At 35.1% G+C, this 16,011-nt stretch overlaps 2 protein-coding genes across 2 annotated transcripts in view; both read right to left on the reverse strand.

The window, feature by feature from the left end:
* Positions 1 to 16,011, reverse strand: part of LOC142337102 (zinc finger C3HC-type protein 1-like) — a 211,863-nt gene that overhangs the window by 47,436 nt on the left and 148,416 nt on the right. Inside the window, exons 2-3 of the mRNA XM_075386185.1 lie at positions 8,502 to 8,807; positions 4,586 to 4,887 (exon numbers count right to left, since the gene is read on the reverse strand). Of these exons, the coding sequence (XP_075242300.1) occupies positions 4,586 to 4,887; positions 8,502 to 8,764 (565 nt within the window). The 5' untranslated portion in view covers positions 8,765 to 8,807. The remainder of the gene's footprint in view (positions 1 to 4,585; positions 4,888 to 8,501; positions 8,808 to 16,011) is intronic.
* Positions 8,891 to 9,718, reverse strand: LOC142337101 (AP-2 complex subunit sigma). Its single transcript, XM_075386183.1, has one exon. The coding sequence runs from the start codon at positions 9,688 to 9,690 to the stop codon at positions 9,262 to 9,264; it is 429 nt and encodes a 142-aa protein (XP_075242298.1). The 5' UTR covers positions 9,691 to 9,718; the 3' UTR covers positions 8,891 to 9,261.

Raw genomic sequence — 16,011 nt, forward strand, 5'->3', positions numbered from 1 at the left:
CAAATTATTCGGAAAACAAATCAAGCTTGAAAAAGTCACTTAAGAAAAGGAAATTGAAAGAAAACTCGAGAAACCGGTCACTCAGTTTTGACAAAAGAGGTTCGAACTCCAGTCCTCGGCGTAAGAATCGAAAGCATTAACCACTCAGCTCTCAGACCCTTGCCGCCATTTATCTTAGAATCAAATTTGTTTTTAGCAAGAAACAATTTCTGAATGAGAGCAAATTAGGTCACGAAAAAAGTTAAGAAACTAAGCGTAAAAAAGACACTGAAAAAGACACAAAAAACATAGCCTGACCAGTCCATAATTACAATTTTAAAAATTTCACAAAATGAATCCCTCTTCATTATCAGCCCCATTAAAACAACAACCTCCGACAATAAACAAATCATCTATCAAGACGTCAAGAAAATTAAACAGAACAATAGAAAAATCTAAAAAAACTTAATTTATTTCACTTCACGAAAAACAAGGTTTTTGAATTTATTATGCCCCCAACATCCAAGGATATTTACACAATGAGTTTGAACAGCAAATGCCAACTATTGAAGAAAACCACTGAGAGACAAAGTAGATGGACACAAACATTTGGCGAAAAGCTTTTTTTTAACGATTTCATTGAGAACAATTGGCATCAAAGCAATTGAAACAAGCATTAACAACTTGAACTCTTCAACTTCCATCAGACTATCCATAGATAGCAAACAAATATCACCATTAATGAAAACAAATGGTGGAACACGTAACAAAAGTAGCAACAAATGCTGGCAAAAATCAAGTTCTAAAACTTTAGAGAAAAACGGTCTCTAACTGAAAAATTATCAATAAACCGAAAACCTTAGGTGGATTCAATTATGCCTAAGTAGACAGCAATGGAAAACTATCATTAATGCCAGAAAGAATGAGATAACAATTACAGTGACAAATCAAAAGACCAAATCAAATTTAAAAAATAAGTATTATATGTTAAAACAAATGCAGGCAAAAATCAAAAGTTTTCAAATATTTGAAAGAAAAACGACGTCAAGTCAATAAAACTATGAGTAATAAACTGAAGACCTTAAGTGGATTCAATTATGACTTAGTAGAGAGCGATGGAAAACAGTCATTAATGACTAAGCACCATATAACAAATAATGGCAAAAACAGATAAAATCAATTTAAAAAATCAACACTTTAAAACAAATCGTGTCCGCAGTGAAAATTGTTAGATAGGAGGTAAAACGATAAAAAAGACTCAAACTTGACTCACGAGAGAGCCTAGAGACAAGAACAAAAACAAATACAAAAAATCGCAATGTCAAGAAATTGATCATAATTTTTGAAAACCAGTCGTGTGAAATTCAAAAAAACCTTCGTTTCGAATTGCAAAAACTAGCTTAGTCAACAAATGCTTAATAAAAAGGCGAATGAGACCTATCATAAATGAGACAAATTGATAGAACTAAAAAACGACAAAAACCAATAATTTTAAAAGTAAAAGCCGTCAGAAACGATAGTTGGGAATGAAAACCTTTAAAGAGATCAACATGGACAAACAGCATTTAAAAAAGCAATGATGAGAAAAAAATCGATAAAAAATGTACGGAAAAACTTCATTTCGAATAAGAAGTGCAAAAAATAAATTTTGCTCCAGCAAAAATCAGCGAAAGAAACTATAATTACACAATTGAGCAGAAATTTGGTGAAAAGTGGGAACGTCAAGTGATAGGGGTAGGGTATGGAGGGCTGAACAAGAAGGGGTCTAAACCGCCAGGTGGACGAGGGTGGACTGGTGAAGAGGGTGATTGAGTGTGGGGTGTTCAAACTCTTAAGATTAAGAACCGCCCTTCACACTATGAAATTCTCGCCTCAAATCAATTTTGGTGAATCCCATTACTAGAGACTGGTTGGGCGTAGGGCTCTAAGAGAACTTAATGCTTTCCGAGTTTTACCTGCTTATCCTGTTTTTGAGGGCGAAAAGTCAAATGGGTCATACGAAAAATCGGTCAAGCGAAAAATTGCAAGAACGACTACAAGACTCAAAACTGCCACGAAAGAGATAGAGATTCAGAGCAATTAGAAAAGCGGCAAAGGCCACAAAAACTAATAACTTTTGAAAGTAAGTTGCGTCAAAGCCGTGAAAATCGTTAGTTAGGAATGAAAACATTTAAATTGATCAACACATGACTCATAAGAGAGCCAATTAAAGCTGTCCATAAAACGACTAAGTGTGTGCAATAAAAAACGATAAAAAAGCAAAAAAAACAAAAGAGATAATATTTTTGAAAACAGCTAGTGTTAAATTTGTTATATTTCAATTGAAATCAGTAAAATACATGTACCTCAACAGAGTCATTAAGACCTATCATTAATGAGACTAAAAACAAAACAACAAAAATACAAAAACATAGCCGGGAAATTGCTGGAAAACAGCCACCGTCGACCCACTTGACACACATTGGGATTGAAAAAAAGAAAAAAATGGAGAGAGAAATGGAGAGAGAAAAGTTTCAAAGTGGCTTATTTGGTGTCTAAATTCTGCATATTCGGTTAAATTATAAAATAACACTTAATTCAGCTTCTTGACTGAAGGCTATTAATCATAATACTGACGCCAGCTAGCAATCGCTTTAATGAACTTTGATAACCTAATGCATTATGCCCTAATGACCGGGCGTCACTTCATATGTTTATCACGGATCTTTTGACTATGACCGTATTCACTGCATTACGTAATTCAGAACGTGAAAGCAATTAAAATTTATTCAGATGAAATAGTGAGCGAAGTAAGTCAGAAGTCAATCATGAAAAACGTGACTTATGTAAAGCGAAAAACTGATCAAATGATAAAGCGAATTAAAACATAGCAGGACAAGTCCTGACGTACAATTCAAAGAATTTTCATTTACTAAACAGAAAACTAGACCTTGAACGGACTATGAATGGATTGGTAAAACCATTCAGAAAAAAAACCCGATCCAAAAAATTAAAAAAAACAGTAAAATCAAAGTGAAATTGCCGCATGTGAACAAAAAACCACGAGCGAGAAAGCGAATTTTTGTTCAAACACCGTTTTCTCACTCTACTTGAAATTTAAAGCAAAAAAATTTCACGCCGCAAAGCCAATCGCTGTTTCGCTCCACTTCCTGTTTCGGCGTGACCAAAATCACTACTCCAATTTATTTTCAAAAATCAAGAAAATGTGTGAACAGATCTTAAAAAAAGCGCCCCAATACAATTCAAATTCTTTGAATTGTAAAAAACACAGCAGGATTTGACGAAACAAAAATAGACATAAAATGAACTATTAATTGATTGGAAAAAGTTTAGAAAAAAATCCCAGAACAAAATCGAAAAAAACAGTAAGAATCTGAGCAAAAATTATTTAGGCGCTCTCCTTTATACAATGCAAAGAATTTGAATTGTAATGGGGCACTACTTTTTTAAGATCTTTTCACACATTATCATTATTTTTGAAATCAATTTGGAGTAGAGATTTTGATCACATCGAAACAGGATATGGAGCGAAAAAGCGAGTGGTTTTGCTGCTTGACTTTTTTTGGCTATTTTTAGAGTTGAGTGAGAAAACGGCGTATGAACAAAAATTTGCTTTCTCGCTAGTGGTTTTTTGTGCACAAAAAAACCATTAGCGAGAAAGCAAATATTTGTCCATACACCGTTTTCTCACTCAACTAAAAATAGAGACAAAAAAGTCACACCGCAAAACCACTCGCTTTTTCGCTCCACTTCCTGTTTCGGCGTGACCAAAATCACTACTCCAATTTATTTTCAAAAATCAAGAAAATGTGTGAACAGATCTTAAAAAAGACAGCGCCCCATTGCGATTCAAATTCTTTGAATTGTAAAAAGGAGAGCGCTTAAATAATAGCCATTGAGAGGCTGACGGCGGGTATTAAACAGGCAAAATCCAAAAAAAACGCTTATAATCCGTAATAACAAATAGCCTCCTAGTTTTGAAAAACCATTAGTTGCCTTTTGCGATGTTTAAACAACTGCAACTATGCATTATTCGGACACAAATAGAACCTTTTAAAAGTAATCGTCAGAAAATGAAGAGAAAGGCAGTGAAAACAGAAGTAGAAAATATTCCCTTTCACAAACCATAAATCTGTTTAAACACCAATGTCTCACTTCACTTTAAAGCAGTTTGAAAAAAGATCACGCCTTAAAACTATACGCCTTTCTCTCCCTTTACTACTTCCGCGTGATCAAAATCCCTACCCCAATTTGACTTCTCATTGACAACAAAGTGTGAACAATCTTTAAAAAATTCAGCTCACCAATGCAATTCAAATTATTTGAATTGTAAAAAAAAAAACCAAGAGCACCGCAATATAGCTACGCTGAGGTTACAGCTTCTCAGCTATGAAAATGACTCTTGGTATGGTAAAAACCAGTACGCCTCTTCGAGTAGCAAAACGCCAAAAAGATCATAATATCGCCAGCTATTGCTGTAGCCTAGTAAACAAATGAAGGCAGTGATAGAATAGATGATCTGATCGGATCCACGAAATGCGTGTCAACTGATTTGCAGTTTAAAAGGTCTGTCTCCGAGAGGGAGAAGTAAGAACTCTTTACTCACGTAAATTAATTATTCTTTCCTCTAATGCACTTCGCTGCTCCTCAAGATCCTCATATTCCGGACTATTAAAAGTTTCCACGCCCCAAAATTTTTCCGCAATAAAATTGTCACTTTCTGATAATTTTTTCAATTTGTTCAAGTTGGCAGCAAGCAAAAGCTTCACATCCTCTATTCTGTACGTGAGAGTTGGAGATAATGGGCTTGATGCCCACTTGCATATTGGGTTGTGACCTCCTGACTGAATAAGGGCAACATAGTCCTCCTCTGATTTGTCACCCTTCAGAACAATTTTCTCCTCACAGCTGAATAAATAAATATCTTTCTACTCATTCAGGAAATCGCGTAAAGTGAGCCACTACGTCGTCGTTCAATTTGAGGAAGATCGAATTTACAGCGGGTTAACTTTGAACTCTGGCTAAGTTATAAATTATTTCAATACAATACGCAAGAAGTTTCTACACGATTAATTATAAAAACAATGCTTTAGAGCAGAATCTTGCGCTAAAATTTTTTGTTTGAAACTTAGATGTTGATATCCACGCTAAAATCATTCCGGGCGCAAGTTCATTAATTGAGACAAACGCAACAGCATTTTAAGAGTTCATAACAAATTCTCTTTTCATTGGCTGGAAAATTTTATTCAATAATTCTTTCCATCGAGTTTTCGAACCAAAATTCATCTGACAGCTTTCTTTGGTCTTAAATAAAAATTTGTTATTTTCAGAAGTTTTCTTTAAGTTTGATTTTTATTTTTGAATCCATTGTTAAAAAGATCCTTAACAAATTTTCAGTTTTACCTAATTATCCCTATTAATTTCACAGACCTACGTAATTCAAGACTGACATGTCTGCTTTAATTTTGACTTTGGTTCGCGGACATTTAGTTGGTTTTTCCTATTTTAGCAAATTTGCTTAAAACAGCGACAATGCGAAAATCATCGACCAGTGACAATGCCGTTCCTTCGTAGCTAATTCCGGCAACAAATTCTAACGACAACAGCATTGCGAAAATCGGCGACTAATCCCAAAATCGCGTCACTGATTTTCGCACCAATTTGTACCACTCCTTCGTCATCTCAGTGGTTACGTTTTGGGTACTAATTATTCAATTTTTAAACTGTTTTGGTTATTAATGAATCCGACTTAATAATTCCATAAATCCCTCAATTAAAAACTTTTCTGAAAAAGTCTCATAAAGAGTGGTAGCCGCCGACATCAAACGTGCGGCAAAGAGTGACGAGATCAAAGGATTATAGTCTATTAGACTTGTCGCTAGTATTCGCACACTGTAAAATGCGACAACTAGCGACCTATATACCAAAAATGGAGCGTATCGCACTTTTTCGCGCTCACTTACTTTCCTAATCTTAAAACAAGTGCCTAAAATTCATGCATATAACAGCGACTTGCCCATTATATATACTCGAGCAAAGAGGCTTTTTGATATGCAATTAAAAATCAAACAACGAAAAAATGATAACCAAAAATGTTTACACTATCTATGTATTATTTCAAGACCTCTCTTCTATCTAGATTCTGTGTGTTTACCGTTTATACTTTCTTCAACTATATGATCAAGAAAAAAATCATCAAGGATAGCTTGAGAATTGCAGTACCGTTAACGCATTTGTTGTGCAATGCGTTTACCAAAACCAACATCATATGTACTTCAATGGAATAATTCCGCTCACTCACTTGGACCTGAGATGTCCAGATAGAGGCAGAGAGAGAGAGAGAGAGAGAGAGAAAGAGAGAGACGGAGAGCGCACAAAATTTTGTTTGTTCCCTAAGATATAAAAGTTTCAAATAACAATAATTAATATGGGGTATAAGATTTTTATGCTACTCAGTATTTTTTTTGTACAGCCAATTTTGGCCGATCGAAATCTTTTCCAGACGAAACATTGAAAAGCTCTCGAAAAACAACTGATCGTTGAAGAGCCTTTTCGAAATTTTTCATTTCTCGAGAAAAGGAGGCTTGAAATTTTTAATTTCTTTTGCATTGCCCACCTTTCTACGCTTTATAAACGCTATATCACAAAAGTATTAAAACAATCCACCAAACTTAGATAGAATCAGTCTACCTTCAACGGCATTCCCACAGTTTAGGAAACTCGTGTAAGTAAATTAAATGCAAATGAATAATACGTTTTTTATTTAATCTCTTGAAAGACGATATGTTCCACTGAATAATTACAATAGGCTTCAAGAATTTAATTCAACCATATAAACAACTTTACTTAAAAAACTTGTAGGTATACTTCCAAATATTTAGTTTCTAATAGAAAAATTGGAAAAATTTGCAGTTTCCAAAAATTGTCCAGTTGAATATTCTCACCGTGACAATTAGCTTCGAAAATTTTGCCTGACCATAGAGCATATATTTTTTACAGTTCAATCAGAGCCAATTATAAACCTTGAAAGCAAACAATTTTGAAGTCAGCCTTTGGCTAAAATAAGATGCTTATAAAACTTCAAATGCGTTAGAGTAGCTCAAATTATTCTCCCGAATATCAAGCAGCAAGTTAACAAATATAGTTTTCAATATTCATCCATTTATAGACAACTTCTAAATTCCCTGATCTTCAAAAATCACATGTAAGTCAAAATTTCGACACATCTTTGACGGAAATATTTCCTTCTGAATATGCGTCTTCATATAGAATTAGAAAAAAATGGAATTAAATGGTTTTGTGCCTTTTTCCCAACAGCTGAAAAAATGTAACGGACGCCAAGAAAAAATTTTCGTAGTTCGCAATTTTTACAAATTTCATTACTCAAACTTTTATTGCGTTATGTAAAAAGTGAGTGATTAGTATAACACAATTGGAAGTCAGTTGAATAAAAGTTCAGCCGCTGGCGCATGAAAAGCGGTTTAAAACACTGTTTTTATTTGAGTTCGCAAAACACAATTGTCTGGATGGGGATATTTTTTAATTCAATTGGAATTTCACGCTGGAGTAGCAAACACAACCATTGGCTGTGAATTGATATTTGACTTCCATATAAGTTTAAAATGAGATAGCGTTTAGGAAGTTCGTTTCAGCGGGTTTGGGCCATGTTTCATCTGTTAGAAAATTGAAGCAGGCATTTACATCCAAAAGTCACTCCAAAGTAACAACAGTAAATCTTGATTACCCAAAGGCGGCATTTAGTTAGAATTAACTGCGGAGAAAAAATGTGGTAAAAATTTTTTCATTGGAATAGAATTCAGCAGTTTTTCAGGCATTTATTGGCCAACAGCAACCAGACATCGACATAACTGTTTTGAAATAGCGAACTGCGGACAAGCATAAGAAACAACAAATTTTTCGTTTCGTTTTTCATTCGATATTTAACGGGAGTAATGTCATATTTTAAACTATGTTATTCATACCAATTTTCAGATATTAAATAAAACTATTTTAGGTGTATGGCCTAGTTAAGATTTAGATTAATCTTTTCTAGCAGTTTTTACCTATAAAAATGATCATTAATCTGCGATATTCAATTCAATCCTCTCCTATTTCGATTGAGTGAATATTAAACTACTTCAAGATTTCTAAGATTATACTAAGAATAATATTTCAATGGTGTACATTGTCAGACTGTATAATGTCAGAGGTGCCATTATTTTGCGCCTCTTCAATTTGAGAACCACGTCACTACCTCTTGGTTTTGGATTTACATCATGCAGCATTAAATTAACTTTAACAAACAAGTTTTGAAGTTTTTCTCTGACAAGCTTAGTCTTTTTTCTTCCGCTCGTCTAATTGATCTCCTATAAATTGCTGGTGATTTCGGTGCACATAAGTTACAGATTTGATCTGGGTTCCATTTACGCGTTCACTGCTGCAAAACAAGCTCACAAAAACTTCTGATTTGAACCGAGTTGATTCCATTAAGCTTAGAATACCTTCGGAATGCTCAAACTTACCTCGAGCACAGCAACGTATTGACGTCAGCGCAGTTCCATCCGTATTGAGCACAAACAATTGGTGACATGGACAGCGGTTTTGCGAACCATTTCGAGGTGCAAAATGATATTAATCGCTGATTAAAAGCATGCAACTGATCTGCTTCGCCACCTGATCGAATGGGAGACAATTTTGACTGCATGGAATTCTTAGCATCGCTTACTTCTGAGCTTTGATCAGATGAGGTCAAATCGTTCAGAATCTTCAATACTTTATTCTGCATTCTTGAGATGTTCAAGTTAATTTAAAAAATCTTCTACCACAAACATCTGAAAAAAATCCCACCATATTTCACTCGGCCTAAATTGACTCGGCATAAATTGAGTGCCCAGCAGCCTTGGAAACAAAACACAGGATACATTTTCAAATTTCAATGATATTGTCTACATCAATTATCGCGCCAGCAACTTGACAGGCAAAAGTACGAAAGACGCGGCATTCAGGCAAAATATAAAACTACAAACTTTGGGTGCAATCATCATGTTTTTGGTATAATTACAATAACTTAAGACACGACATTATACATAGAAATTGCTAATGATTTGAACTTCAGTGATAAATCAATTTGGAATAGAATTTTGAAGTGAAGCAGCTTTACGTTATCAGCATTGTTCAAATGCCTATAAAAATCTTTTTCAATTGTTTTGTAAAGGCTTAGTTAGCTGACACTTCAAATGATAATTTGCTAACGGAAAACTGCTTCTTTTAATGTAGATTATATTATTCCAGAGTCTGTAAGAACTGCAGCTGTTTTAGAACTTTCCCTTGGCTAGTTTCGCGCATTTCCCCGCAGAGAAACATTTCATCAACAACCACGTACACTTTGTAAAAGTTGAATACCAGATCCAACTCGCACACGTTATGAAAGTATTCATTTAGTACTTCGACGAAATTGTGAATAGCTTCTAAATAAGCCAAGCTGTTGTCATAAATATCGATGCAGATGCAGAAATACAAGCCAGCATATCGTCTGTAGACCACTTTGAAATTTCTGAACTCTACAAAGTTGGTATGTTTTGCATCTCTGACAGTCACTAAAGCGTGAACTTCTTCAATGAGTTTTTGCTTTTCGTCATCTGCAAACGGCATGTACCACTTGGCAAGCCGGGTTTTGCCTGCTCTATTTTGGATAAGAATGAAGCGTATCATTCTCTATCTTAAATGCAATAAGTTAGCATGAGTCATGGACTCTCTCAAATATATTTCCGCAAATATGACGTTGAAAAAATAGATCTATTTCTGGTATTTTGGTTACCATCATTTTTACCTAGTGTCGATACATAGCACCTGACAATGGAAACGAATGCACGTGTTCTCGAAGCGTACTAATTACATGCTAAGTAATGTGCCGCATCTGAGTAGATACAACAGAAGCATCACAGAGTCTTGCGTTATTGTGAGCGAATCTCATCAGAGACAGGGGATCAACCCCGCTCTCCCTTGAAGCACAAAAATCAGAAAACACCGACAAAAACCTAGGAAACATCTGAACATGAGTAACTTCCGTGGCAGCTGCGCGAACTTGTGATTTTATACGACACTATCAAACATAGCCGTCAAATTGCCGGAAAACAGTCGCCGTTGACGCGCTTGATGCACATCGGGATTGAAACATGGAAAAGTCACGGAAAAGTAATGGAAAAGTACATTTACATGGAAAAGTCACGAAAAATTTACAGAAAACAGAAGAATATGTAGAGATGAACAAATTAACTTTGAATACAAACAAAACCGAATTAATCTTTTTCTCGCGCGATAATTCAGATTTCGGATCTATTTTTTACAAAAACGAAATTCTCACAACACAAAAAAGCTGCAGATATCTTGGTATTCAAATTGACAGGAATCTTAGTTTCGAGGAGCAGCTGAATAAAACCTTGAAAAAGATGGCTCATGCTATAAGATCAATTTACCCTATAAGACATCAAGTTCCCCTGAACGCGCGAATTCTTCTAAAATCAGTTGTGCTTTCACACTTATCATTTTCGGCAATCTTCTTTTTCAAAATTTATCTGCAAAAAACCTAAAACGCCTTAACGGACAGATTAACTGGGGTATAAAGGTGTGCTTTCTACGCAAAAAGTATGACAAAGCGAGAGATCTGCTAATCCAGACAAAGACCCTACCAGCTGAGCTAATAATAGCAAAAATGTCGCTAATCAAATTTTGTTATGATATCGCTAGGCCAGAAAAATCTGAAAAATTTCACGGGTATATGAGTCTTCATCAAAATACTCGAACAAAACAATTCAAAATTAGACAAAATGCCAAAACCAGCTTTGGAATGATTCCCCATTAAAACGAAGTTTTAGATTTTCATCAATCAGATGTTGGTTTGATCAATTCTTAAAAGTATCCAACGTATTTCTTCCGTCAACTAATTCCGTTATATCATTTCACTTTTTTGAGGCTTTGGCTGGGAAATGTTTGTTTCTGGTTTCCAATCTGGGCTTTTTAATTAACAGTTATTGTTTTTTTCTGCTTTCTCTAGTATTCCTTTTCTAACAGTCTTTCGCAAGCTTTGATATCAATCTTCTTTGTTAATAATTTGACTTTCTTTGACCTTCGACCACTTTTTGTTCAATATTCCATAGTAGGAAGATTCAATGTAAATATCGGTAGAGACAAAACTTTCAGTAATCGAACTTTGTCGATGTAATTGGTTTATTAGTTTCCAGTAATCCAATTCACATATTTTTTGTAATCGTTGCAGTAGGTGAAGTTCAGCACGATTTGTTGATACCCAGTAGAAACCATATGAATTGACTGGCAATGTTAGAGACTTGCATGGGCCTAGCTTAATGAAGATTGTCAACTTGATCTTTTCTTGCGTTTTCTCAAATATAACACTTAGATGGTTTTTCTGAGCGGTTCCTCTACATGCCAAGCTTTCCATGTCACGTTTTTGCTTTTTTGCCGTAAGTCGTTCTAAATTTTCTGATTTGTTCATTTGGCTTGTAGGCATCCTGAAACCATGATTTTGACCTGTAATATTATCTTCGAGCTTTTTAACTTTGCCAAAAGCTTTTCATTGGCATCAGCCTAATTTTTCGGTTTCTTCTAGGCCATCGTGAATTTCAAATCACGTCCTGTCCAAAATTTTAATCCTCAGTGACGATGAACGGATGGGGAACCTCCAAGCTCCAAGATATCAGGTAGATTGTTAATTGAAATGCACAAGAGCAAAATACCTAGAATGGAGTTCTGAGGTACTCCAATAGGCACTTAATACATCAGAGCCCACATTGTATACTCTTAAAAATTTCGCTTTTCAAGATAAATGTTGAGGATGCAGAGACAAACTCGAGCTCCTAATTTTGCCCCTGTCTTGACTATGTACGGAAGCAGAAATTAGCTTGGTGATGGAAGATTTTTTTCCAGTTTAATATTACTGAAACTTGAGTTTACAAATTGAATAACCCAAACGCACTAGAATGCATTGTGTTCGTTTAGAGGAGCTAGTCACCAATTATGGTATGTGTACCATTACTATGGGGTCTCTGGGTTATCTGACTAATACGCTGAGGGACATAACTGGAAAGACGCTAAGAGTCAACAAATTTGTGAGACCACAGTTTGCCAAAAAGTCAATGCGTGGAAGCAACGAAAAAGAGCTTTTGCAATTATGCAATTGATTTTGAACATTTTACCCAGTACCACAATTATTACTAGTTTACGCATGTCTATGTATATTCCATCCATTAGGATTGAAACTGCATCTAAGCGTTAGTGTTACCAACTGTTTAATGTTTTACACATGTGTCAAGTGACTCATAAAATTGTATCATTTAAGTCTAGTGACAATTGGTACTTGTTTCGTGACCGCATAATGCGCGATATAAAAGTCGCATTTCTGTTTTTTACCCATTGAAACATAGTTGCTAATTGAAGATTAATTCTTGCTCTATTACCTGCGTATTTATTACATACCATGGCGCAGTCAACTTTGGGTTGTTTCCCACTAAGAGTAAGCTTATTTTGGGAAAAAAGACCGGAGCCAGAATTAGACTGCCATCAATGGTTATCAAATGTAAATTATGGTCCTGCAATTATGGTCAAAGACAATGCACAAGCAGCTAAGCTTCTACCACCAAGCCGAGAACAAAGAATTATATTATCGAGCAGTGTCACACTACGAACCAGCACTACCTGGCAAGACAACAGCCGAGAGAAAGCAGAGAGAGCAAAGAAATGACCAAAGAATGATCCACTGGCAAAACACGTGCAAATATAGGAGAAGGGACCGATAGTAGAAAACACAACCCTGGGAAGAAGCTGACACAAAATCAATAGGTCTAATCTATTTATCACTAGGCGCCGAAGCAACCAACAAATTTCACCAAGGATTCCCTCACACAGACTTACACAAATGCACAACTGGCGCACTAGTAGAGCAATTACAAGAAGCATTAGTACAAACACAAATTGAAACATTCGACCGATTTCTGTTTTTTAGATGCGGACGAATAGAGGCAGAACCTCTGGAAGAGTTTCACTCAAACAAGAAACAAGCAGCACTATGTAATTGGGATCACCTCGAAGAAAGACTTGTAAGAAGCATTTTCATCCAAGGAATGAACAATCAATAAACCCAATTGGATCTACTTTAAGAGAACGAAAGACCAAGCGAAACAATACACAATGCGCTAGCCCGCAAGAGAAAACCAGCTAAAATGAACATATCACAATCGTCCAGTAGCACAAACACACCATGGAATGGTGATATGCAATTCATCAAGAGAACAAACAGAACGCCACTAGTTCCAAACCCACAATCAGGTCAAGCTCAGGACGTTGCAGGAACAAAATCCTATCCGGTCACCTAAACATTTGTCCGGAAAAGAAGGAAGTATTTGGGATATGTTAGAAAATTGGACATTCCCCAAAAAAATGGGAATCAGAAAATCCACCCAGATCGAATTAACGTATGCAGCAAAAACGACAAAATCAATACTACAACAACCAACAACCAACAACCAACACAAAGACAAAACCAATTGGTCACAAACAAATAGCAACAGAAAATTAGAAACATAAACGAACAAGAGACAGTAACAGAACAAGACTCCAGAAAAGAATCAATAGACCCAGAAGCAACATGATACATCAGGGAAATGATGGAAGGATGGCAACACGTCATTTTCATAAATTACATGAAGTTTACGCAAGAAAAATGATCATAAATCAACAAATCAAAAAGAGGAGATTTCTGAATGAAAAGAAACAGAGAAAACAAAACCGCATACTGGATAGCAGACAAAGGTAATCCAAAACACCTCATGAACATAAAGACGGCCTGCAATCAAAATATCAACAGAGACAGAGTAAAACCGCTAGACTAATCACTAGGAGACTTCAGATAGTTTAACAACAACAAAATAGATATTTAAAAAATTCCAGCTAGATAAAAGATTTTGATCATCAACAGCACAACATTGCACAGTTCAATTTTTGGACATCAACACATTGAACCTCATGGGATGAGACATCATGGACAAATTAGGTCTACACCTAATAATGACACCAAGACTAGCGAAAAATGAGAACAAATTATTTAGTGTTTGAAACATGCACTAAAGAGTAACTAAATGAGTATTCAACATTTTCTCACGCCTTTGCACCAGACAAGGCCAATTAAAAAATCATAAAACCCCCTTATCATTCGAATCAGCATTCCAACGGACACAATATAAAGGAAGACGCATACCCTTACACACAACCGGAAAAATAGAAAACGACCTACGAAAATTAATAGAATAAAAACAAACCGAAAATTTAACAGAAGGCGCAGACGAACATTTCATAAAACCTGGAGTTGTCACGGTAAAAGCACACCAGACGATAGAAATTGCATTAAGATCAAAGAAACTAAATGATACAATATATAAGAACAAATATCAAATGCACAGCATAGACCATCTTATGGACAAAAAAAACAACCAGAATATCAGAACTTAAAAAAAATCCATGACAGTCTATGCACCAGCAATATAGACCTCATAAACGCTTGTATTCAAATTCCACTACACCAGAAAACTCAAAAACACTGCAATTTCAACATAATTGGAGGCAACACAATAGGATTATACAGATTCCTAAAATGTTTCTATGGTCTTACAGATCTACCAACAACATTTCAAAAAATGACGGACACAACGTTAAACGGCTTAAACTCCACAAACGCATTCCTAGATGACGAATTCATTGTAATAAGGCACTTAAGAAAAACACGCAGAAGAAATGAAAAAAAACTCTAAAACGGCTAAAGGAAGCAAACCTTGTTATAAATCTACACAAACGCGAACTTGAACTCACAGAAAAAATCTGCTTAGGATACAAAATCAACTCGGAGGGGATAACCCCAATAAAGAAAAAGACAGACGCAATATTGCAATTGGAAATTCTGAAAACAATAAAACAGCTAAGATCATCCATAGGAAGTATACATCACTTAAAAAAAAACTCATTCCAAATCTAGCAACACTATCATCACCCACCACCTCAAATACTTTTAACAAATTTTACTAACAAAAGCAAAAAACTAAATTGGCAAGAAAAACAAAAAAACGCAATCAGGGAAAAAAGACGCAATCAAAACGTAGGTTGAAAACAAAAACTTCAACAAAAACATCGAAAGATGAGTAAAATGTGCCGCAAGCAAAGAAAGATTAGGAGCATGCCTCGAAAAAAACCAGCAAAAGCATGGCACCCAAAAGCATATGCAACTATACTCCTGAATAAAAACGAACAAATATACAGTATAAATGAATTAGAATTAGTAGCAGTTGTATGGTCACTAGAGCACTTCAAATACTATCCATTCGGGTCCCAGCTTACACTACAAACCAACAACCAAGCACTACTGTCAGCACTAAAAAAATCAGTGGCAACAAAACCTATCAACACCGACTAACACGCTGCGTGGACAGATTTTTTCTATCCCAATTTAAAGTAGAACACATCGCAGGTAAAGAAACGGGATTTGCAGATGACTTAAGCAGAGAATCAACTCACCACCAACTGGTTACTAAGTAGACAAAATTTACGTTATTAACACGATTCATGCACCACATTATAAAAAACACAGCATGCTAAAAGAAGCACCCACTCAGAAGGCACCCGACGCTGCCACACGCAATGACGTCTCAAACCATTCCAACAAAAAATAACATAAAAGACACGTTTTTAGCCATTCACTCAATAAAAAGTCGCAGTTCTGCTTTTCAGACATTGAAAGATAGTTGCTAATTCAAGATTTATTATTGCTTTTTTACCTGACTATTTATTACAAATAACAATTTTTGTTATTATTATTATTATCATTACTATTATTATTATTATTATTATTATTATTATTATTATTATTATTATTATTATTATTATTATTATTAGTATTATTATTATTATTATTATTATTATTATTATTATTATTATTATTATTATTATTATTATTATTATTATTATTATTAT

This window comes from Convolutriloba macropyga, chromosome 3 (assembly GCF_964194025.1).
Source record: "Convolutriloba macropyga chromosome 3, txConMacr16.3, whole genome shotgun sequence".
Taxonomy (NCBI): domain Eukaryota; kingdom Metazoa; phylum Xenacoelomorpha; order Acoela; family Convolutidae; genus Convolutriloba; species Convolutriloba macropyga.